Consider the following 26,233-nt stretch of genomic DNA (forward strand, 5'->3'; position numbering starts at 1 on the left):
TCCAGGTTTGCTTGCTTTCCCTCAATGAGTTGAATTGATATTTCGGGTTTAGAGTTGGTCACCCTGTTTTATGGGAGGAATCAACAAAGATGTCCTCTTGAGCTCATTGGTTAGTGATTGTGTTGTGAAGCTTCTGGGAAACTCCCCCCTATGACTGTGTTGTGCTGGTCACTCACACTTTCAGCTCTCTCCTTCATTTCACACAGCTAAGCAGAGATCCAATATGGAAACAATGCCGTTGATCAAGGCTGCAGCGTTCTCATAAGCGAGCTACAAACCAGGAATTTTATTCACAAAGGCATTCTCCACTTGTAACTTCTCTCTCTCTCTCCTTCTAGGTGTCTCGCTCCCACACATCAAGACGTAAACAAAAGCACACTCACAGAAAGCTGAAAATGCTTCAGTCACGCTACTTCAGACCCAATTCTTGTACATGAACACAACAGGGAAAAAATAAAAAGATCCATCTAGAGCGACGTGGCCTCCAAAACGATATGAAAACAAATATTGAAAGAGACAGCACAGAAGTCAACAATAAACTGCTTCTAAGTTTGTGTAATAAATTACTGAAAAACAAACCTGAAAATAAATGCTGGGCCGCCATAATTGTGCCGTCACGGCCAGTTGAATTGCTTGGTTCCCCCTCATTTAATCTTCAATGCAAAAACCACAGAACAAAAAAGCAAGCACCGCCTTTACAGAAAATCTAAATTGCCATTTAGTAAAGCTTCTGGTCATGACCAGAGCTAGGCCACTGTTCGAACTGACTGGATTCAACATGTAGAGTAAGTGCCCATTGTTTCTTTTATATATTTTTTAAATAAAATAAATAAATGTTAAAGTGCAAAAGAGAACTGAGGTACAGAGCCATCTGTTTTCTTCCAGCCACACTTCTGAGATTATTCACAGAGTCCATTAGCATGTGTAAAAACATGCTCCCATAGCCAGAACGATCACTGTTCCCTGCTACAACATTACTCCTGATAATACTGGATTACCACGCAACGCAAAAAAACATTCAAAATAAGCTCAGCGATGTGAAATTTAGTAAGTAGGTTTCAGTCTTTGGTATGGCTGTGTACCTCAGACTGCCACATATAAGTTTCCTGTTCTGAGTTTTTGGATGGGGAAACTTTTTAGCACTCCTCAAAGTAACCCCCTTTTAACTCACCCCATAAAACTTCACTGTTTCCTGGAAAACTTCACATAGAAACATCATGACCTTTACAGAAGATAAATAGTCCCTTCTTGTCTTAATGTGCTAGCACACAGAAACATACCCAACAGAACCAAACAAAAGGCATGTAGCCAGCCTCTTATAGAGTAAAATACATAATGTTGTTTATGTCTGCTTTGGACAATGAATGATAATTAGCTTGTTAACTACAAGCATACATATCACTGTTGTTGTATCACTGTGATGGGTGGCATTGATCAAATTCAGTGTCAATTTGTATTTGTCTCTATTTACATCAGGGTCCCATAATATTTAGGTGTGATTCAAGTGATGAATGCTGCTGCTCTATGCTAGCAGTGTCTTATAAACCTGACATTACTTGTTTTGATTGGAATGCTTTGTTACAATGACAGCAAAATAAACCTTACACAGTATTGAAGATCCTTCAGTTCAGATGTAAAGATTAACCACTGTCGACCACAATCTCAATAACTGCCAAGAAATTCATGGCTGTAAATTGCAATTTAACACAGAAAAATGCTTTTACATGTTTTTTTCAGTTGATAAAACTAAATAAACATGCTCAAAACAAACCTCATTATTTTTTTTTTGTTTAAACTTCACAGATATCCACAAAATGCTACCATGACTTGTCTTTGTGTACTTTTTAAGACACTGGTGTGCAGAGTCTGAAGAATAGAAAACAAACACTGCTAGAGGTGCCAGAATATTCTAAGTGTTCTGCTGAATCATAATCTTTTGCAGTGACAAATTTCAAGTTGTCCCAGAAAGCACTCTGACTATACATATAAATGTATGCTTAAAATAAAACCCCTTCAGGTAATTACATCAATCCATCAAAACAACTACAATTATCATTTTTCTTCCATAAATGCTCAACTCTAGTGGCCTGAAATTGCTAATACTTTAACGAACCACTTACAGCATGAAAACTGTCATGGAGATTACACACTTGATTACAGCAGAAATAAATATCCTCACAAATGCTGCAATGATTTTTCAGCAAGCTGTGCTACGCAAGCAAGGCCTCGCTCTTGACTGATGCAGGAGACCCGAAACACACATGCACACTGCTATTCCAGTAGTTTTATCAAATAATGAGTTGAGAGAGACACATCACTCACCTTTCTGCATCAACTTGACTTCTCCATTCTCTCGTTTGATCTCATTCATCAATTTGTGTTTCTTCTTCTCCTTCTCCTTGTCTTTCTCCTTTTCCTGGTCTTTATCCTTGTCTTTATCTCGTTCCTTCTTCTTTTCCCTCTCTCGATCTCTCTCTTTCTCTCGCTCTCTGTCCTTTACTTTGTCTTTGAGGATGTGTTCTGGAACAGAGACAGCAATGAAATTTAGTTAGTGGGGAAAAAAGAGATCTTGTTCTGGGCTCTCACTCATTCAACCACTGTGACTTCTACAAAAAGTATTTCTCAGTAAAAGATTACATGCACACTGCTACTCAACAAAAAAAACAGCAAGTAGCTTGTAAGAGTTTTGAGCTCCAGGCATTAGGCATTTAATTATCAACTTGGTAGCTTATATTGCTTATTATTAGTTGCTGCACTTGTAAAGTTCCTTACAGGTGTAGCTTTAACATAACCTCAAGTTCAACTCAAAGCCTAAACATAATCCTGTGTCCCCTAACCCTTCTGATAATCGACTTTCTGCAGTTTCCTAATAAACATCAGTACACCTACACAGATGCTCAAAACTAAGTGTGACCAAACATCCAAATAATGTCAGACAGATGAGTGGATGTAGTCAATTGTTTAGGATGAAGAACATCCCACATGACCTGATATCCCGCTATAGATGGAGCCATCCAAAACGTAAATGGAAAAAAAAAGCCAGTCCACCAGTGTTTTTTAGAAAGTATAGGATTTAGCAATAAATAAATGTTTCTTATCAGTGTTTCAATCACTGTTTGAAACAAGCCTCTCACAACTGGCTAGCTGAAAACTTTGTCAAAACCAAAATGAATTTGCTTTATCAGAAATTTTTTGTGTACTTTTTTTTTGGTTAAACATACATTTTTCTATGAGCAATGCATTACTTGTTGAACTCTATAGACTTTGAAACTTGCTGAAATTGTGGTGGGTGAACATGTTCGCAAAATTCATGCCTTGCCCAGACACTTCTAACAAGTGGTGGGCATTTAATACTTATATCTCAAAGGAGACTAAAGTCAAAACATAACTGCTTTATAAACAGATGGACCAGAATTTAGCCTTAGGGGTGAGCACATGATTCTACAGTAAATCTGTGTCAGGTGGTGTTGGACAGAACAAGACACAATGAAAAGATCATTTCTTGGTTTACAATGTTACCTTGACAAACTAACTTGTTGGTTCTATGGCCTGTCCAATATTTAAATTCTGTAGTCAATGGGGAGCTAAAAGTTAAGGCGCATTTTTCTTTATAAATATAGCACATACAGCTTTAAAAGAATAGTTATTTGCTGATTTCCCACCCTTTATGGGTTTAAAACAGTTATTACATACCTTTCTATCTCTTTTTGGGTGTAAAGAACAGCATTGACTAAAATATGCGAAATGCCTACACTGACTATGAACAACAATGCAATACTTCATTATACTTTACTATAATTTCATTATAAAACATTCAATTCCAAAAATTTATTTTGGGAATCAGTTATGACACCAGTGTCAAGCACAGTGTGTTACTTATTTTTAACGCTGGTGGAGAAGTTGTCAGGAAAACAACTCAGCAGTTGTAAACCAATCAGCTGTAAAGCATGACATAAACCTGTGTTAGAGAACAGCAGCTTGATAAGCTTCCTGCAAAGACACTATGACAAACACAACTGTGCACACTGCGAGATGAAAGAAGCTGCACAGATCATTTTACAGTACTGCAAAAAGAAGCAGACACAGTGTTGTAGTAGGCTAATTGCATAAAATGGGGAGAAAAAAACATGTTACAACAGGGTAAGACGTGTAAAATCCACAAAGTGTTTTAGTCGTAACTCAGCTTCCACTTATGAATTCTGTAGACTATTTTTTTTTTTTTTTAAGACTGAATCAATTTAATTTGCAGAAATATGTGCACTGGTTGACTGACCTTACATACACATAAATCCAACATCCAATCTACTCATTAAATCACCAAGTACATTGGAATAATCAAGAGGAACACTGGACCTTTAATTTGTAGTTATATTTTCTTTTATGGCATTCCTACAACAGTGTTCTTTAAGTAAGCACACTTCACTTTTTTAATTAGTTTGTAGTTCCCATAACATAACTGAATAATAAACTTCCAGGAGGCCTAGAAGCCAAATCTCCAAAAGGCAACTTTCAGCAGAAGTAAATGTTATAGGGTCATTTTGGGCCACTACTGGATTTAAGTGATAAATTAGGTCAAAAACAGAAAAAAAAAAAAAAAAAGGTGCAAGATTTTTGTGCTTTTTCTTGACAGACATAAGGGCCGCTGCCATGTAAACATCTTACTATATTCAAAATTCCAGACATCAACCCTTCCAGAGTAACCCTGCCTCTTTATTAACAAACACAGACAGAGTCCAGCTGTGAAGATGCAGTGATTTCGAGTGTTAATATGACATCAGTGTTTTGGATCACATTCATTAAATGTTAGTAGCCAATGTGAGTGAAATGATCCCCCCAAAGCTTGTTACAAAGGAGATTCAGGCTACAGCTTCTCCTGAGAGTGTCGGGAGAGTTAATGTGTGGTGGGAGTGATGGACTTATTGAATGAGTGGGTGTATGAATGGGTATCAAACAGGTTATGTATTGTTAACTTTTTGAATGCAGGAATGAGAAATACCGCTGCCCAAAAGCTGGACCATTTGAACCTGTATCTTTGTATGAAACATTACTGTGTTCACGGGCCGATTTATTTCACGTTGTTGGTAACATGGTCGAGTTTAGAGTCACACAACGCAGCCTAATCAGCCTTTTAAACAATGTGTCGTCTATGCTGATCTACTGTGGGTTGCCTTTACTGTTATTGAGTTATTATTAATGCAGAACAGAGTGGTCACGATCAAACTACTGAAAACCATGGTCTCATGACAATCAGACACATTCCCTAAATTAAGTCTTGAGTGCGACGAGGCCTGTAAAGTTACTGCAAGGGTCAACTACTAACTGTGACCTGCAAATTTGAATGTGTGAATCAAAAGTACTGAATGTGGATCAAAAGTATTACAATTCCCAATGTTTTGGCAATTCTGCAATTTTGTAAACCGCTCCAATAGTGTAATTTGTCCAACGGAGTAGTAATTATAATTTATGAAATTCTAGCTTTGACTTAAAAGTTTGTTAACCAGGCTTCTGAATTCTGGTTCGGTTCAACCCAACAAACATAAACAAGGGCTGCTCATTTTCTGCCAAGTGATGTGCCAAGTGAGGATCTAGGCCTTTTCTACATCATTTGAAACTTAGTGGCATGTGAACATCTGATGATGAAGTGACAAATTGTTTAATTGTGATATGTGGGGAAAACTGAAAAGCACAGCACAAACAGGACTGTCCATTTTCAATCAAAGATTTATTCCATGAATATGTCAAAAGACCAACAACTTTCTGATCACACTGATACCAGCCTTCTTACAATACTCATATCCTAATGGGAGGTTCACCAGGTTTGCCATGCTGATGCCATGCTGCTAGTGAAGCAGGCTGCAGACTAACAGCACATGCTGGTTATGGTCAAAGCTAAGGGCAAATTCTTAATGGTCACTTTATACAAAATATGTTATTCATTTTACCCAGTGTTTCCCTGAATCGCTGTAGCAGTGCGTGACACTTTTCTAAGTCTGTAACTCAGCTGTGAGAGGAGTTAGAGAGACTTTGGGCCTTGGTGTTTTTCCCCCCCCCTTCTTTCCTTTCTATCCAGTTACTAGTCCAGTACACTGTCAGCTACGGGTCATTTCAGCCCTGTCCACCTCAATGTGGCCAAAACTAGTCCACATGTTAGCCACTTTTATTATGTGCAGCTCTGACCAGTCCTGCCTCAACTCCATACATCCACACACACGCTCTCTCTCTCGCTCTCTCTCTCTCTCTCTCTCTCCGTTTGGCGAAACGAGGGAAACTACCCGCTAGCTTTAGCTTAACGGCTAACCTCGCCAGCTAGCCTGGGAAGCTAGCTAGCTGCTGAATGTTTGTCACAACACACTTTCAGAGAGAAATTCACAGACAACCACGCCAATTCTGTAGGAAATACGACTAATAAATAAATAACTGAATTCACACAGTGGGTAAACTGGCCCATAAACGGGGGGAAATGCCGTTTAAAAAGTGCGGTACTGCGCGTTACCTTTCTGCAACAACTTCACCTCCCCGTTCTCCTTCTTCATCCCCGCACTGCTCAGCCCGCTAACGCTGTTCTCCGAGGGCAGCTTATGCTTCCTCTTCTCCTTTTCTTTCTCCTTCTCCTTCTCTCGCTTCTCCTTGAGCTTCTTGGGCTTTGGCGGGGAGGCGAGGAAGGCGCTCTGCTTGAAGACTTTGTGCAGCGGAGGCTGGACTGGCGCCGCAGGGCTGCTCGTCTTGACGGGAGTGAAGCTCCATGTTGTCGGGCTGCCATAACTCTGCTGCTGCTTGTCCGCCGCGCCGCCTCCTCCCCCTCCTCCGCCTTCTCCGTTCACTTTCTTGGGTTTAAGGCTCTTCTCGTCGCTGCGAACTTTCTTAGGCGGCGGGGGATGGTGGTCCCGGGAGGACTGCGGCCGGTTCTCGGACGACGGTTTCGGTTCCTTAGGCTTGGGGAGCGGGCTTTTGGTCGCAGCGCCGAAGTGAATGAAGCTCAGCGACTCCGCCATCTTGGGGCTTTTCTCTATTTACTCTCCGACTCTGCTGCTGTTTGTGAGCGGGGCAGGGATGGGCGGGGCCTCGGCGTGACTACCAGGCGGGAGAGGCTGTGCTTCTGTGTGATGGACACGCGGAGTGGCTACGTGAGGGCGGAGCCTCCGCCCAGTGAGGCCAGAGGGGGAGGAGCGGCGAGGCGCTGCCATGGCGCAGTACGGCTACTCCATTACGCGGGAAAGGCTGGACAGTAGTAGCACGCTGGAAGACCACCAGGGGCAATGCGAAAACGATTATTCTCTTAATCTGATTAGAAAACACTGCTGCCTCTGTTTGTGATGTGTTGGGTTAAATCCTGCTTGAATGCAGACCGGTCTACAGGGCAGTTCATCTGGGGTTGTAGATTAAAAGTTGTACGCAGTTTCCCCCTTTACCACAAACATAGTTGACAGGCTAGGACACTCGTGGAGTCCGGAGTAGGCTTCTGTAGTTGAGCTACGAGGCTAAGTAGCTGGCTAGCTAACGAGTAATGGAAGTCAGTGTCACCCAAAAACTCATGTCTTAATACGCCAACATTTAACTCCGAACATTTAATGGCCGACCAACTATATGTGTGTGTGAGGAGAAAAAAAAAAAAAAAAAATATATATATATATATATATATATATATTATTTTTATTTTTTTAATTATTATTATTTAATAGATCACCGGTAACGTCAATGCTAAATAAATAAACACTATATTTCGCCTGCACATTAAAACATGTAAAATAACGTAAATTGAAAAGTGTCAACACTGTAACCAAAAAACGGATAAATTGCACATAAATTGTATATATATATTATTAATTAATTAATAATTAATTATTATTTTTTTATTTATTTATATAATTTAAAACCAAAATAGTCAAAATAACATTAATTTAAAAAAAAAAAAAAAAAGATTTGTTGTTGTAGGGCTATTTTTTCAGTTGTACTTCAGCATTCAGGCAGGGGAAGTTCCACATCAGCCTAAAAGAGCAATTTCCACCTGGGCCGGTCAGCCTGTGCTTTGACTTCAAGGGAATTCCACCCCTGCCCTCAAATGGTTCCCCAGCGTGGGCAGAAGATGAACTGGCTTGGGGCTTGGCTTCAGTTCAGCCCCCAAATCCAGCGCTCCTCAGTAGGGCACTCATGCGGAGCAGGGAGATGGAGGCTGGCTCCAGACCCTGCTTGGCACCTCTGCTTTTATTGAATGGTCTCCAGCAAGTGTTTCACACACAGTGTTTCAGTGTCGGCTGGGCGGCAACAGGTCGACTAACGAAGCGGCGACGGAGAAGCCTCGTCTAGTACGGTCATATGCCCATATGTGCATGCAGAGGACCCACGGGTCTGCGCGTAGCTGTGGACGAGGTTTCACAGATAGGGTCAGTGACTGAAGCACGTTAACGAGGCGGTTTCACTACCTCAGGCGATTGGCAGCTTTAGTAAAGTAGGCCAGGGATAAACACCGAGCCGGCAGTATTTGATGGTGTGGAAAATTGCTGTCCGAATCCACGCACTCAGTTGTTTTCTTGATAACAGCACGATCTCGGAGTGGGAACCGGCCATGCAAAACACGAGGCAACACACGGCGAGGATAAAAGGCCCTGTCCACTGCACAGCGGCTCTGTTAGCTCGGTGTGGGTCAGGACCTGGCTCTGGCTTCCACTGGTGAATTATTCTGGGTGTCTTGTGTTAGCCCCAGAGCCGTGCTACCAAAACATGCCACTAACCTGCTACCCTGCTCAAATCTGCACCCTCTGCATAAACTCAGTACAGCGGGGCCAAAAGTTTTTAAAATGTTTTTTTTTTTTTTTTGTGCTGTAATTTTTTACCTAAACGACAAGCTATCAGAATAATATCGATGAATGTAAGATTTTACACATTCCATACATTAAAACCAGAGCTGCCCTAAATGAGGACCTTTCTGCTATTCCCACCCCCAGAGCAAGGGGGCGCTGTTAGTACTCCAACATTTTTCTGGGTGATTTTCTTTTTGGCTCTTGAATGCAGCAGTGCATTGGTTTTAGACAGAGGGCAGGCATCTTTCATTCCTCAGCCAGATCTGTTTTTTTCTTCTTCTTTAGGATAGCCACGGTCCACATGTGTTTTAGTTAGGGCTGTAAGAATTCACACAATTCAGAATTTGCTTCTCCAGGCTTGACGCAATCCACTTTTACAATGCAGGAAAAACTACTAATATGTAAAGTTTCTTACAGCAATCACCATTCACCAATTCACCAATCACAGTTTTTTAATTTCAGGCAATTTGACATATACAGCTACCTCCATAAGTATTTGGACAGTGCCGTGACACGATTTTTGGAATTTGCACTAATTAGGAATTACATCCACAGTCAAAGTTTTTACATAGTCCTTCCATTTCCAAAGGCTCAAAAGTAATTGGGAAAACTATTATATATATTTTTTAAATGCTGGGATGCAAATCCAATTTATGGACATCATCCAAGGCCAAGTTTCCTCCATTAAAATGATTTACCAGACCTTTACTGCAGCTGCCTTCAGTTACTGCTTATTTATGGGTCTTTCTGTCATACATACCCAAACCATACCAGTGCCTCCACCATGTTTGATAGTCGATGTGGTATAATTCAGACCATGAACCCTTCCCTCTCCACATTCAAGTTAATTCTAGCAATCTAACCTGGCTTTTTGTTTCTTGAGTGCTAGCAGTGGTTTGCATGTTGAAATAAACCCTCTGCCTCCTGATCATACACTTTGACAATGCTCCGCCCACCCTCTCGGGAGCGTGAACTGACTCGACTAGAACTTGTGAAGGGGGTCTTTCTTTACCAAGGACTCAGCAATCACCCACTTCAGTTGTTTTCCCTGGTGTTCCAGACCTGTTGATGTTGCTGTTCATGTATTTTATTGAGCATATCGAGTAAACATCCACAGTGCAGGCTAGAAAAAGTAAGTGAACCATTGAATTTAATAATAACCTGCAGAAACCCTTTAGCAGCAGTCACCACTCCCACCACCAAACGTTTCCTGTTGCTGCAAGTAAGACAACATTGAGGAGGAATTCTGGACCATTCCTAGATGCAAATACGTTGCAGTCTATTGGCATTTCTAAGGTAGCGTTTTCTAAGCCATTCTTTGGTTGATTTATTTGTGTGCTTTGGGTCATTGTCTTGTTGCATCACCCACCATCTTTTCAGCCTGAGGTCATGTACTGCTGCCCTTCCAGTTTCCTGTAAAGTGCTTTAATAAACCTTTGAATTCTTAGAAAAACACATTTGTCTTTATTTATAGGGCAAAGCACCTGTGAAACCCCCACTTCCAGTCTAATCAGCTTCACCGAAACACATTTTTGCCAATTAGACTTTGAAGAAGTCATTAGCACAGAGGTTCACTTACTTTTTCTAGCCTGCACTGGGAACATTCCCATCGGCGCTCAATGAAAGGCATGAGCAATAGATCTGCTTGTGTTGTCAGTACAGTTAGATTGTGTGATCTGACCATATTTAATAGTGTACAGTGCAGATATCCCAGGTCATTTTAAAGGGTTTACTTTGAAAATAGCTTTAGCTCATGTAAGATAATGTTTATGAATAATGAACAGACCAGGTGTGTGCAGAGCTTAAAGGGACCGGGCACCACATCTCTAATGTCTAGGTGCTCCACAGGATCTTATTATGGCCCAGTTATCGTTTCTCTCATTTATAAGCTGGAGGTAGGCTCGCTTGGCGTAGTTGAACCTGATCTAGACCGTAATTAGGCATTGTTAGGAGTGGGAGATGAGATTACTATTACATAAGAACAATTAAGTGTGTAAGTGCAGCTTGTACATCTTTTCTGCTAAAAGGAGCTCGTACCTGCAATGGCAACAGTGCTACGTTCGCACTGCATGCCCACCAGGCCGAGGAATTGTTAACAAACAAAACACAGGCTTCAGGAGCTTGTTCCTCATGTCTTTCTTTCTTTTTTACTGAGAGGTTGATTGATTTCTGCAACATACAAACAGGTCTGTGTAGGAGGGTCGTTTAGATCCCAGAGGCTCGAACATAACGGCGTGAATCTCTTGTCTCGCACACGCGCGCACACAAACACACACATTCACACATGCGCCGCTGCCCTTACAGTGGACAGGAGGGGCGTCCTCTCGAGAAAAAAAGGCACAGGTGGGCTCTAAGAGGCCAGTGGTACAAGGGCATGGTTCATGAAGTGAGCAAAAAACAGCGCATACAAAAATAACCTTTAGAATACAATTTACAAAAAAGCATCATTACAATCTTGAGCCCGTGCCGTCTCAGGGATTGGCTGATGAAACAGCTAGCCTTTGGAGAAAACAAACAAACAAAAAAGGAAAAATAAGAGAATGAAACACTGAAAAGGAAAAAAAGGGAACAACAAACAAACAACCCTGAAATATTTGTTATAACAGGAGAGCAAATAATTTACAGTTCATAGTACATGGGGGGGTTATCATGCACAGACTTCTTACATCTTCTGTTAATAAGAATATTTAGCCATAGCACATTTGTCATATTATATACCTACTTGCCCTGTACACCTATAAAACAATGCATATATGGCTATCGAGACGTTAGCAGGGAAGAATGGTTCAAAACAAAACAACGTAAATAAAACAAACAAACAAACAAACAAAAAAACAACCAACAGTAGTTCCTTGTCCTCATGGATACATATCGTATTGTATTTGTCATATTAGGAGTGTAAAAGTATAGAGAAGAGATGCTCTAGCTAGCTAGCAAGCCAGCTAGGACAGCAACACAGACTGTCATGTCCGTCCAATCTGTTTGTTTTTTTTTTGTTTGTTTTTGTTTTTTTGCTATAGAGTGAATAAGGCAGGTTTATGGTCCCAGCAAGGAGTAGGTGTAGCACCAGTGCAGTGAGCCCATGGCAGCTGGCACACGTGCAGCACGAGGAGTGCGGCTGCGTCATGGAAGATTATCTATAGAGCTATACTGATTGTGTGTTTGTTAGTCGGAAACTGGGTGAAGAGACGTGGCGAGAGATGTCTTTGATCCTCCTTCTACAAATGGCACTTCGAGCAGAGAGGATGGTAGTGAGGTGTGTGTTTGTGTGTGTGTATGTCTATTTGTACGTGGGGATTTATGCATTTAGGGTCAGCCAGGGTAGGTCCTCGGTCATTATGTCCACTCTGAAGGAGGGTCTCTTGGGCCTTTGGGTTGTGTGCAGCGGGTTCCAAATCCTAAAGCAGGGTGGGAGGAGAAAGAGAGAGCTGAATCAGACAGAAAGCACAGCATTAAACTAGTCTTTCTATTTCCTCGTCCTTAGTCCAGTCATTCAATAGAGCTCGAAATATTGGTCAGAACCTGGACCTGACTGGTTATGTCACATTCTCTTGCAGATTCAGTATATGTTGGATTGTCAAACTCCCAAAGACATTGCAAAACTCTGATTGTGGCTGTTACTCAGTGTTCTACTGACGGGTACCATCATTATTACTACCACAATTAATCATCGTTACTCACACTACTCTTACAAGCTCAACTATGATTATATTAGTTATGCTATATTATAATTATTTTGCACACCTGAGCAGTAGAGTATGTGGTGGTTCAGTGACTTCTATCAATAATTTATAAATAGTTCTGACCAGAGAAAGATGGGTCCCCCTTATGAGCCTTGGGTTCTCCCAAAGTTTCTTCCTGCAGGGTCTGAGGAAGTTGCCCTTGCTTGCTTACCAGGAATTTTAGGTTTATATGATTTGTTGATGTCCTGTCCTCTGACTGATTCCTGTGTAGCTGCTTTGTGATGATGAGAACATTTGATTGTCAGTTCTCAATTGCCACACAGTTCTTACAGAGTGTTAAAGAAGGAGCAACAGTGCCATTACTGCGAAGCACTGAAAGCCCGCTAAACTTGACTGAGTGAACAAATTACAAGCCAAGTCCATGAGGAGCTTCTTAACTAATAATCATATAAATCGCATAACAGTTCATTACTCAGAATTATTTGCAGTTTGAATTTTTGTTAACTGCCTCTAATTTCTCTGTTCTCTCATTAGTTTTCTTCATAAAAATGTTCTAGAACGTTAATCTCATGTTAAAGTTTAGGTGTGGATACCACAACCAAAAAAAGGGGGGTAATTAACATTGTGTTACTAATTGCATATTCATCAATACTGATTCAACTTTGAGGCCGATATGAGATGGGCCCTGGTTTTTCCACTCATTACTTCATTGCCTTTAAGCATTTTTAATCTGCCCTGCTCATGCCATCCTTGTTTTGTTTATTCCTCAGGTGGTGAAGTTTGAGTCACATTCAGTCAGAATAAAATTGGATCACTCACCAATCTCTGAGACCGGCTTGCTCTCCGTCCTCTCGTCTGTTTTAACCATAGTGCTTGTGGTTTTTGCCAGACTGTCTGAACTCTTTCCATTCTCCTGCCCTTCATCTAGTGGAGTATGTGAACAGTACATTATCGGCTACATAAACCATTTACACTGGAGCTGATTTTTTATGTTTAAGAGATCATATTTTATGAGGTTGAAACTTTAAATATTAGAGAATTACATTTTGTAAGCATTATACCTACCTGAGGGTGTTTTCGTTGGTGTGGTCATGCCTGTCTGTGAGGTTTTTAAAAAACAAACAAACAGAACAATAAGAAACACAACATATGAACATTAATTCTTGGTACTCAAAGCATAAGAAAATGATCAGGTGGCATATAGTGTCTGGCCTACCTGGGGAGAAAGAGAACCTCCTCCTGATACTACTGAACCATCATCCAACTGTACTTTCACATCTACTGGATCTGGAGAAGGTGAAGAGAACAGCAGAAACAATTTACAGAAGGAAATATAGAGAGACAGAGAGAGAAAGGATTTTGGGCAGTGTTTGTTTTGGCCTATCACATCACTGCATAACAGTTTATGCATATATATATATATATATATATATATATATATATATATATATATATATATATATATATATAATGATCTAAGATTTGTAATGCATTTAACAATCAAAACTTGGTTAACAATCAAAACTTGGTTGTTTTTGCTAATAATGTATAATGGATAAACAGAGGTTCTCTTTCAGAGGTTATCCTCAGTGTTCGAGCAGCTATATGTGGTGCATAAGCTCCTAATGCCTAATGCTTAAACAAGCCAGTCAAGTGAAATTAGGGGTGGGCGAAAATACCACTACTAGTTCCGATCCTTTTGTTTTTTTTATCTCCTTTCTATCAGAACACAGACCTCTGGAGCCCTCAAGACCCCACATACGAGTGTGGAAATAGTTTATAGTGGAACATAAAATATCTGTAATATCACAAATAGTGTAATATTTGTGCTTCAAATTCTTTGGCTGCGTTTGAGGCGTTTTTCCTTCTGGAGATTTGTCCATTTTTGCTGCTTCTGCCCAGGTCACTAAAAGGTAGTGGGGAAATAAGAGTCCCACTGCGCCTTTTACTTTCAAATTATGGCTGGTTAGAATTAAACAATAGGGCAAATGCTACCATATGATTTACTTACTGGTTTTAATTCATGTTCAAAACCATTTAAACCAAAAACCAGTTGAATTATCAACAGAAATGCAAAGGTCAGTTTGGATCAGTATTGTATTAGTATAGTATTGGCCTAAACTCAACATTATGGTAATGAGGTCGATGGTTTTGGCCTAAGGGAGTGAAGGTGAAGCCTGGCTGTTGGCCTCTGGGTGAGCAGGACAGCCCTCCCTCTTCCTCCCATCACACACAGCCTTCATCCTCCCGGCACTGGTAGCACGGTGTGATCGGGGGAAAAACTAGTAGGTAGGTACTAACGTTTCTGTGATTAAGTATTGATATAATGTATCATGACAACAATGATCATATTGCCCACCCCTAATAGAAATCCCTAATTTCAGCCAGAACACTGTGGTTTATGCACAAACATTAATAGGGACAATGGTAAATTTAACTGCATTAGAATTTTTTAAACACCTCACCCTGCCCATACGCAAGAAACCGCTCATGACAGTTAGATTATGGAAGTGTACATCATTCAAACTCAACACGTGTGCCATTTCTTTTCTTACAACAGTAAACTGCTTCATTCACAGTAACGTCTGCAGTTAGCACACTCTGACTCGGCAGAATTGTACATTCATAAAACACAAAGGGGGGAAAAAATTCCATTCCAAGGCCGAGACACTGGATTCATAGAGGATATCTTGAATATTTTCCACACCTCCTGCACTTTTGAGCCCTGACATGAATACAAACGTGTGCGAGTCACGGCTCTGCTGCTGCTTTCTGGCGCCCTCGCGTGGCCAGAGACGGAAACGACAGGCTGAGATGGTCAGGACGCACCTGTGGCCAAAAAGAAGGACTCGGGGGTTCTTTCAGGAAGAGGGGGAGGCGAGTCTTCACTCTCGTCACTGTCTGAAGCAGACAAGAGCACGGTTACCCACCACAACTCAACCACACACAAACACATATACACACACATACTGTAGTCTGTTTCTCGGTGTGATTCAGGACCCTGCGCGATCGACACGGAGCCCAGCAACTGAGCAGAACCAGCCCACAACAAGCCAAGACACTTGCATCAGCTTCATATCAGGGATGCAGGGTCTCAAATGAGCCTTGGTTCGCCACCCCCTATTTCACAGGGCATGAGGCCTCAATGCCATGCCAGTGCTAAAGTGGAAAATAGGAAGGCATTTGAGACACGGCAAGCTTGCTCAAGAAAGAGGCAGAAGTTGTTCCATCTCACGTCTTCGTAAGTGCATGATTCCACAGCTGTAACACGCAGCCCACACCACTGCCAACCTCTGAGGGACAAGCCCACCATGCAGCTTGTTTCCCAGCACATGCAATCAGTCCCATTCCTGATTTGGCAGAGAATCAGCTCCCGATCATACATGCCTACTTCAGACAGAGTTTTGCAAAACAGCAAACTCACGATAAGTCCACGATGTAGCCATTCAGCCAAGGCATGCCTGAAGGCAGCTGCCTGAAGTTTGCTTCCTTCATTTTACACTGAAGCTACAAAGTAGTTTAAGCGCTACCAGTCACTATTATTGTAAACCATATATCAGGTAATCTAGCTGATAGGCTATAGCTAATATTTCTCATTCTGAAACTGATTTGAGGTTCTAATATTATCTACTTCTATGCACACTAATTTTTCTTATTATTTGGCACAGTTAGGCATATGTCTTTAGGATCAATATGAGAATTCAACTTTATACAATGCATTTCATAAGCCTATATATATATATATATATATATATATATATATATATATATATATATATATAGTTTGCTGTTTATGTTGAGTAGACTTGCTCATGTGGTTTCGGACATCGTATGGCATCTATAAAAAGTTCCCAAAAAAGCCCTTTTCTGGTTTTAGCTCTTTAGGATCAAGAAAAGCACCAGCCTTGTGTCCTTACATATAAACCTGGAACGGTGGAACGGATGGCATAGATTATATAGGTGATATGCATGTGCATATCATGCATGTCTCCATAACCATAGCTGGTTCTTCTATTGAAAGGCAGCATTTGCTGTTGCTCTTTTCTGGGTACAATGTCCGTCATACAGCATCGAACACAACTTAAACAGGTCGGTTTAACGTTGTCCAAAATAAATGATTTAAACCAGGGGTGAAAACCTGGGCCTGCTACACTGTACTGGATTCTGGCCCTCCAGTACCAATTTAGTCAGATAATTAAAAGCAGTTTGCATTAAACAGTTTTGGAGACTAAACAGTTCCATTATTTGTTGTCCTGGATAATTTTCAAAAAGCAAACGACGCCAAACACATCTTGGCTGACCTGCTACAGGGAAAGATAAGAAAAGGTGTGGTCATTTTCTTACATGGGAACACTGTAAAAATAACAGGTCCCTATAAATGACAGATTATGAGTCTCCTATTTGCCTGTGAATGACAATAACTATATATAGTTATATAAGCTCTATAAATGCTTTTCTTGATGCGCTAAAATATCAGGCCATATGAAAAAGTCCCTCATGGCCATCATTTTTAATATATTAAAACATATGGACATTTGACTGATTTAGTATTAAGAAATGGATGTAATGTAACACATAAAACTGAAGAAATGCATTTTAAAGATTATTTGTAACCTTTAATGAATAGAAATGTAATTTTATTGTGGGGAAAAAGTGAGGACACCCCATGCCTTAGTAGCTGGTGTTGCCCCCTTTGACTGAAATAACTTAAATTAGACGTTTCCTATAATGATCTACCAGTCTCTGACATCAACTGGGACAAAGTGTTTCCCACTCCTCCATGCAGAAATCTTTCAGCTTTAGTTTTTAGACAGATGGTCTTACATTTTCCTCAAGCTCCCTCTGATACAATAAAGATTTCCTAATGGACTGTATGTTGGAGAGCTCTCCAGATCCTACTGCAAAAAAGCAGCCCCAACCCATGACATGTCTAGATTATACCAAACATGTCCTCTGTTACTGTGTCCAAATAATTCAAAAAAAAAATTCCCCAAAAAAAAATAAAAGTGTGTGGTCTCTTTCTGATGGTAGATGCTGTACTTTGACTTCAGTTGTGGCAGGAGCTACCTGTAGATCCTGTGATGATATAGGACTATTGGAAACATCTTTACACATCTCCTGGTCTGCTATTGGACTGAACTTGCTGGGATATCTATATCTGGTCTGCCCTGGCCATGTTGGCAGTTGTTGCCGTTGTTAATGATTTAGCGGATTCCTAAGCGTCCTGAGAGCTTTATAAATCCCTTCCCAGACTCATCTGCATCTACAACCTTCTTTCGGAAGGCCTCGGAGAGCTCTTTGGATTTTAATATGGTAATAACGCTCACGTTACCAACCAAGAGCAAACCAAGATGTATGAGGTTTAAATAAGACCGGCTTCTCCAAAATCCCCACCAACTACGCTCTAATCATCTGCACGATTTAAATTTTTGGCTTTTTAAGTAGTAATGAATGTGGAGGTGTTCTAACTCTTTTTTAGTATTTTTATTAAGTACATTTTACAAATGATTTTGACACTTCTTCAGTTGTTTAGTTGCGTTTAGTTATATCTTTATCTTCCAATATGGTTTACATGAAGATATATATATTGAATATATTAAAATAGACATGGGGTGTCCAATGACTGTGTGTGGGTGTGTCTAATAATCTATATAGTACATTATTAAAACATTATGATAGGAGTCCAAGTAATGACCATTAATGCTTTAAAAAAGAATATATATTAGGCAGTAATAAAAGGTTTATCTTAGCATCAAACTAGCAAGATTGACCACAGAATGGTTCAGGACGTTTGGTACAGAGTGTCCAGGTGAAAGTAAAGAGTGAACAGAACAGAAAGAGAGAAATCGGCATCAAGGCAACATTCAAGTGTGAAAGGAGGTCAAAACCCACGCTTGCATGTTAGGCAGATAATCGCAATTCATGCTCTTGATCTCAGACCAGCACCGACAGGCCTTTTCCATCCAGCAGCGCACACGCACTCACACAGACCAGTAACAGCCCAAGTCTCAAAGAGAGAAAAGACAGAATCGTCAACTCCAGGAGGCATTCCAGCAGCAGCAGCACCCTCAGAGCAGCCAGCAGCAACCCAGCTCTCAAAAGCGGCCCTTCATGTCACGCATTCAAAGCATTCCATTCCATCAACACATTTCCCCCCTCAGAGCCGGCGAGCAGGGGAGCTTCCAGGCACGGCTGTCATGTGCATCGCTTCTATCTACATAACTAATCTGTGACTCCTCTCCCTTCAGCTCCTCCCCACACTTCAACAGATGGCTGTCTGAAATAGGACTGTGACAAAGTCGTCATGGCATGATAATCACACCGGAATTACACAAATACCACCAACTGAACAGCTTCACATACATGCAGAACTCAACGTGGCACTGCGTTTAGTTTGCTGGTTTTTACCAGGGCCCGACCGATATACTTCTTGGCTTGCTGGCTGACCAGCAATTCCCAGTATTGGTGGATATCCCAAAACCCTGTTTCCCTAAACTGGGACATTACTTTGAATAGCAATAAAGTAGAGTTGGGTGCTGGGTTGGAAACCCTGGTGTGACACTCTGACATTATGAGTTCATGTTATTAAGTTGTTTTAGTAGGGATGTCCCAATCCCCCTAATGTGATCAGGATCGGAGTTGCTCCAGACATATTTTAGTGAATCAGGAATTGGCAACATTAAACCTGATCTAGCTCTAATCCTTTTGTATTTATTGTTTTATTTTTTCAATGTATTTATGTTACATAATACATAATACCGTCAACACAAAGGTGGTACAAACCCACAACCAGCAACTGCGAGTCTTGTTTACGAACTAGCATGGAATCATTTTACAGTGGAAAATCAAAGCTGGTCATATCTGCAGTTACAGAGTTTCCACTGTGTCTGAACTAGCCACCTTTCACCAACTCAACTCGACTTGAGTTAAAGTGAAAGTTAAAACCGCAGTTAGCGGCAACAGTGCACTGAAACCCAAGAGTAAGGACTTATTTAGAAGTAACAGGTAGTCAAATAATCAGATTTGGCAAATAAAACTAAACAATTTAGTCAATACTAGATACAATATACCTGTCTGACACAGGTGGTTTTTTTTTTTTTGGTTTTTTTTTTTACACCTAAATGACTAGTAGTGGCCGACACTTCATACTGAAGCACTTGGATTGAACGAGGAGCAATAATCTGAATTGGGACATCCCTCATTTAGGGCATTTTTCACCCTGACCAACGTCATACAGCTTTTGGTTATACATTAGAGAGTACTGAAGAATCCGTAAAGTTAAGTCTTTGAGAGTTGACGCTGGTTATGGAATTATGAACTGATGAGTAATTATGTTTAATTACCGGTATTAACATTTATCCAAATCTGCCGTTCTTTTGTAGCAAAATTGATAAAATATCGCTCAAGCCCAAGTTTAAACTTTTGTGTCATTACATACAAATGATTGATTTACTACTGCTGTAAAAAGCTTACTGAGCCCTGTTAACTGCAAAGCTATTTAACTGAAAACCCTCTAAAGAACATGTTGCAGTCCTGGATAATCCTGATCTGAGTCTTTAAGGCCCACCCAAGAATGGTCATGAGAGTGCTGCATGAACAAAAAGCAGCAGACTGTTTGCATGACTGTGATTGTCTCTATGGTGAGAGTGAAAACCTGGGCCTGTATTCATAAAGCTCTCCAAAGTAGAAGAGTCTAGTCTAGATCAGCACTTTTACACTGAGGATCTCTGAGGAGGAGGCCCAGCACTTGCACTTTCTATCTGGGACTGAGAGAGACATGGACATTTGTGAATATTATATTATTAATATATATATATATTGTTTTATTTACCCCCCAAAAAATCATATTTAAATTTAAAGGTGTTTATACATGATTATACAAATCACTTATTTTACATAATATATTTATTTCATTCAGATTCACTAAAACACTAAAATCACAAAAACAGACATCAGGCAGTTGGTGCTAGGAGTCGCACAATTAGTGAAATGGAGATCACCTGAGTGCAGTAAATGTGTCTCAAGTGACTGTAGCAGAAAAAGAGACCTGTCTGGAAGATCCAGTCACTGGATAATCAGTATTCCTGGCTACAAAAACACAATGCAGACAAAAGAATTCTCCATGCAACTCAGAGAAAAGCCTATTGAAGACTAAACATCAGGGGATAGATATAAAAAAAATCGAAATGACCGACATCCGAGTTCAGTTAAACCCATAATTAAGAAATAGAAGGTACATGGCACATGTGTAAAATGTGCTTACATGTTCCTGAGTGACCATGCAGAAGGAGACAAGTGAGACACTGTGATCTCCATTTCACTGATTGTGAGACCATTAGCACCAACTGCCTGGACCGCTGTTGAATTAGGTCAGTCACTTTAAAGGGGGTGAATATTCATGCAATCACTTATTTTACAATATAGAATTTTATTTCATTTACATTTCTTTGACCAGATAAGGATGTGACCCCATGTGAAATCTTGGTTTCTCTCAAGGTCTCTTTCTTCTAATCTGAGGGATTTTATTCTTGCCACTGTCGCCTCTGGCTTGTTAAAAAGAGGCCCGGACCCTGACGTCTGTTTGTAAAGCTGCTTTGGGACAACATTCGCTGTGAGAAACGCTATTGAAATAAATCTGAATTGAATATGTTGTAAAATCTGTTCAGTAAGAAAGGCCAAATTATATTGACCATGATTCCGTTTCTAAAAGAAATTTAAGGGCAAAACATCCAAGGGGGTGAATACTTTTAAAGGCACTTTGCATGTTAGCTGTCTAAAACTAATTCTTTAGTCTTTTGCTAGAGCTACAAAGCCAATGTTGCTAACAAATAATGGAAGCTTACAGCTGCCCAATTAGCATTATGCTAACAGCATGATCAAATCCTTACACACTACATTCTAACTCTTTCAATAGATTTTTTAAAAATATCTATACGTTTCTGTTCTGGTATTCTAATGCTCATTAACCACTCTGTTAAACTTGGTCAGAGCTAACTTTTCATTCTGAGGACCACAAAGCTCTAAAATTTGGCTTTAAGGTTTACTATCTAGCCTTATTTTTCTAAATACTGCAGCATTGTTTTAAGATTGGCTGTGCTGTTTTGGTTATTGAATTTGGACAGTACCTCTGTCATTTGAAATATGATGATATGAAGATATGAAGATATGAACTGATTTCTAGTCTGGGTTAACTAACCAAGCTGTTTGTCTCTCATTGCCATGGGTGCAACCCAACAACAACAACAACAACAAACAGGTTTGTTATCTGCATAGCACACATCTGAACAATGAGATGTTATGTTGAGAAATGTTGATAGGAAGTTGGAATCAGGTACTTCATCCAGGAACTGAAGCTGTGTAACGACCATAACGGCCACAATATCTGTCCATTTTGTACATATACAGAATAAGGATTCAATCATGCAGTGGTGGAGGATAAACGTCCATTACCTGGTAGAAGCTCTAAGGCAGAAATAATTAAATAAATTTATATATACATATATAAAATGTATTTACTTATTTCTGCCTTAGAGCTTCTAACAGCCTTTAGGTCTAATGTGGAGATTGTGACATGCTGCTAAACTGAGCTCTCTCTATGTGAGCCTCACTGGTTGCCCAAAAGCGTTTACCCTCACCCCGGCCTAGACAAGAGGCAAAAAGCCGTCCAACATACTTATCGCCTCATCTGCTTTGGAGCAGAGGCCGGCAATGGACATCGGGGTGACCTTCCTGGGCACGTGGTCCTCGTGGGGCGCTGCGGAAACCGTGCCGGTTGCCGTGGAAACGTTAGAACGACAGTCCGAGCGGAGAGCAGGTCGGACGTCCTCCGCTTCATCGTGCTCCAGGTCGGAGTGGTCCGAATGCAGGGGGTTGGTAAAACACAGGGCAGTCCTGAGCGGCGCCTCCGAGGCAGAGGAGGGGCTGGGCGTGGAGCTCTCGGCCGGCGAGGGGACTCTGTCTGGAATGGTCCGCACCCAGGACGCCTGACTCTTTTGCTTGCCCAGGGGCAGGTGGTTGGGTCGCTGGGGGTTGTCCGAGTCCTCGGACAGCGAGCAGCTGCTGGCGTTGGAGCGCGCTTTGAAGGCATGCGTGCGCTGCAGCATGCTGTTCCCTTCGAAGCTGCGCGGTCCCTCCTGCAGCGGCACCTTCTTGATCTCGATGCTCAGCTTGCGCTCCAGACGCTTCTCCGCGGCATCTGCGGGTGGGGAAGGGGGCGCGGCGGGCGAGGGAGTAGACGCTGGCCCAGGGGCCGCTCCGCCAGAGGGCTTGCTGTAGTTTTCGTTGAGGTCAGGGTCCTGCTCGGAGGCCAGCACATGCAGGACGGGCTTGGGGTGGTAGCGGTCGTTGTCCTGACGCACATTGGTGACGGTGGGGAAGGCGGAGGGGGGAGAGGGTGTGAGGATGGGCGGCACGGGGCGAGGCTCTGGAGGCTGCAAGATCTCCTCTTTGACGTCGCCCTCTACCTGAGAACTGAGACACAGGAATAGGGGGGAAGAAACAGAAAGCCAAGGATGGAACGTTAGAGGGATATACCACAGTATTATTAGACTATAGTGTATCAAAGACATTTTGTACTTTTTTGGGGGGACAATCTCTTTTTCTATATCACCACAAGGTGGCAGGCTGCATTTAATCATGTAAAATGAAGAAAGAAAAATCTACTTCAGAATCATAAACTACAGATTTTTCTTCTGTGCTTCTTTGACTTTTTTAAAACAACAGGGCCCACCTTCACAAATGTACAGTCTTACCCTGTTACTAATGATACAATAAACTACTATGAGAGAATGTGTGTGAGAGCGAGAGAGTAAGACGGGAAAGTGAGAAAGTGAGAAAAAGAAAGAAATGGAAAATACTTGACCTCAAATAACCATGTGTGAAATTCCCCTTCACTGATAACGCACACGTAAGCGTACACAAGCTCAGCCACACACACACACACTCTGAGACTCCTTCGCAGGCCTAGGCGCGGGAGGATGTGGTCATGTGGCCAACGAGAGGCACCTGACCGCCATCTCGGGGCAATGCCCTGCACATGACTCTACAGAGCAGCTACAGTAGCCGGCTGAATCGCAGAAGGCCGACCTTAAACGGGTCGCTACTCTGGAGACCACGCTGATGGATGACTCAGCATTTCTGCTGCTACAGCTCCACTATAACCCACAACAAACTCTTTAAGTGACCCACTGTGCTTTCACTATTACAGCAGACTGTCTGGACTGCAGGGTCAGGGGTAACTGCTGCTCCTGTCCAGACACAGAACCGCCAGCTCTTAGTAACAGATAATGATGATGGAGGGTTTAACCGCAGCTCTGTCTCCTTCACCTGCACATGCACCTCTATAACTTACCATGCACCCCGTGCTTAAACTCTCATTTTTTACATTCTATTTGAAGGGTTTAAAGCCTCACATGCCTATATTTTGCTCTATTATTTAGACGTAGTGGTAAAATGTATTAATTATTTATTATTACTTAGATCAGAATGTCTTCCTGTACTGACAGTTTAGCACCTGTGTATTTAGTTTGCCATCACAGAAAGAAACAAAGGGTCAATAAAGGTCCCTGGAATGGATTAAAACCTTAGAATAGGTCCTTTTTATGTAGTCTAAGCTGGTTCATCGAGCAAATGTGTGCAATGCTAGATTAGCAAGCAGTTATCAGAATGTTAACCCAACTTGTCCTCAATGCAATGGTGAACCAGCTGACCTTTTTATTATGTTTTGGAAGATGGGTAGAAAAGTTTTGGTCAAAGGTGTGTTATCCACCTTATTTATTTATTTATATATAATTTTGACTTTGACCTAAATCCTTGTCCATTGTTGGCAATGTTCGAAGTCCCAGCCGGCTACTTCTCATGTAATTCCCGGGTAACGGATGCCCTGATTTTCCGGGGGGGGGGGGGGGGGGGGGGGGGGGGGTTTGACGTTTTGACCAAGAACTCTTCTTGGCACAATTAACGGCAAGTCATTTGTACATCAACATCTCAACTGCAAGTCCTCTTGGACAATAGGATGTGCTGTTCAGTACACACAGTGAGTGGTGGAGAAATCACACAGCCACATTATTTCCCCTGTTCTGTGTGTTTTCACCACAGCGCTTACACATGCCAAGGCCAATGCTGGTGTGCCGTTAGCAGATGGACTGATGCAATTGCTCTCAGCTGCTTTGTTTTTTTTCCCCCCCTGGAGCTCAAATCCCACACCCCCAGCTTCTGCATTTTCATGGATGACACAGGAAGGACAGGCTCATCCCTCGGGATTACACACACACACACAAATGCACAGGCACACACGCAAACTCATTTTACAACTGGGATAAAGCCCCTCAAGAGGCAATGCTCCACTTCTCCTGCACTGGAGCGTTCCATGAATTTTCAATTTATGCACACACACACACACACACACACACACACACACACACACACACACACACACACACACACACACACACACACACACACACCTAAACATATGGGCTTTGTGGCGAGAATCCTTTGCTTTTAATCTCGGTCATGAATCCAGAATTCATTACAGGCAGCCGGAGAGGCAGGTGAGACATTATCTGTCTGCAGGTTTTTATCAGGGCCTTTATTTTCCTCTCACAGTGCACTGAAAAGCAGCCTCAGAATGCAGAACCAGAACATAGGCTATGAAAAAAGTCATTACGAGCTGCTGATGTGTCCTGATCTGGGTACAATTTTTTTTTTAAAGTGTCCTAGAATGGAAAACTAGAGTTAGTTGGCATAAATGACTATGGGAGTTGTGACATATCCATGAACCTCAAATACTGTTGTCTCGCTGCAAGAGGAAATCCAGCAGAACTAAAACAGAGCTGAAAATCGAGCCAAATCCAAAACCCCAAAAGGGTCATGTAAGAATCCTGACCTATTATATTCACTTCCCTGAAACTTGCATTACCCAGCTCACTAGAGAAATCCCTGCAGAAGGCAGCAAGTAAAGCGGAGGGTAAGATCACCACACTCTGCATGGGAACGGAAAAGTGAGTGCTAGGCTAAAAGGTAACCCAGCCATCCAGCCTTAAGCTCTTCTGCTGGCTAGCTGCACACCACACCGAAAGACTTGTACAGTGTGCTTTTAACAGTGTTAAATGCAATGCAGCTCCTGTGAGCCAGTGCAGTGACCTATACCAGTCAATAAAAGCAGTACTAATCATAGTCTTTTTCATGACCCCGACTAAAAAAAATGGAAAATCTGCATTCTTCATTCTGCAAAATAAAACTTTTTATTTATTTATTTTTTTGCCCCAACCAAAGTGAAATACTTACTATTTATACATCAAAGAACTACTCAAAATATTCAATAAATGCATTCTACCTTCAAGGGTCACTTTTTGACCTCACTGACAGAAATGAGTATTGAGTCATGAGTATTTAATCGATAAATGGGTGCACTTTGTAAATGATAAACTCTTAATTAAATCTTTCATTCATCCCCTCAGCAGGTAATGTTTGTTAATACTAGGCAAATAATTAGGCATAAATTAGGCCAAAAATAATAACAAGGATAAAGAATAAAATGATGACTTTACTGGAGAGGACGGTCAATATAAGGTAAATGTGTTCAAAAAATATTGCTCTCATTTAACCTTTGAACACTCCAAGTCTTATTACACACTAAGGTGTATTACTCAGTGACTTCTGTACAAACTGGTGGGGCTATTATTTGGTAACGGGCCATAAGCTTTTTAAGCAGATTTGCTTGTTTGCTAATGAATGCTTCAGGAACATAAT

General features: G+C 41.4%; 2 protein-coding genes across 3 annotated transcripts in view; both read right to left on the bottom strand.

The window, feature by feature from the left end:
* Nucleotides 1-7,028, bottom strand: part of LOC140549168 (uncharacterized) — a 45,085-nt gene extending 38,057 nt beyond the window's left edge. Inside the window, exons 1-2 of the mRNA XM_072672536.1 lie at nucleotides 6,494-7,028; nucleotides 2,323-2,520 (exon numbers count right to left, since the gene is read on the bottom strand). Coding sequence (XP_072528637.1) covers nucleotides 2,323-2,520; nucleotides 6,494-6,992 — 697 coding nt within the window. The 5' untranslated portion in view covers nucleotides 6,993-7,028. The remainder of the gene's footprint in view (nucleotides 1-2,322; nucleotides 2,521-6,493) is intronic.
* Nucleotides 7,029-10,919: 3,891 nt separating this feature from the next.
* ptpn12 (protein tyrosine phosphatase non-receptor type 12) overlaps nucleotides 10,920-26,233 on the bottom strand; it is a 58,945-nt gene continuing 43,631 nt past the window's right edge. Inside the window, exons 13-18 of one of the 2 annotated variants that reach the window (XM_072672537.1) lie at nucleotides 22,155-22,951; nucleotides 15,311-15,382; nucleotides 13,698-13,768; nucleotides 13,547-13,580; nucleotides 13,301-13,405; nucleotides 10,920-12,196 (exon numbers count right to left, since the gene is read on the bottom strand). In XM_072672537.1, the coding sequence (XP_072528638.1) occupies nucleotides 12,135-12,196; nucleotides 13,301-13,405; nucleotides 13,547-13,580; nucleotides 13,698-13,768; nucleotides 15,311-15,382; nucleotides 22,155-22,951 (1,141 nt within the window). In that variant the 3' untranslated portion in view covers nucleotides 10,920-12,134. The remainder of the gene's footprint in view (nucleotides 12,197-13,300; nucleotides 13,406-13,546; nucleotides 13,581-13,697; nucleotides 13,769-15,310; nucleotides 15,383-22,154; nucleotides 22,952-26,233) is intronic. The other variant, XM_072672538.1, reaches the window with a different exon arrangement.

This window comes from Salminus brasiliensis, chromosome 2, assembly GCF_030463535.1.
Source record: "Salminus brasiliensis chromosome 2, fSalBra1.hap2, whole genome shotgun sequence".
In the NCBI taxonomy this organism is placed as follows: domain Eukaryota; kingdom Metazoa; phylum Chordata; class Actinopteri; order Characiformes; family Bryconidae; genus Salminus; species Salminus brasiliensis.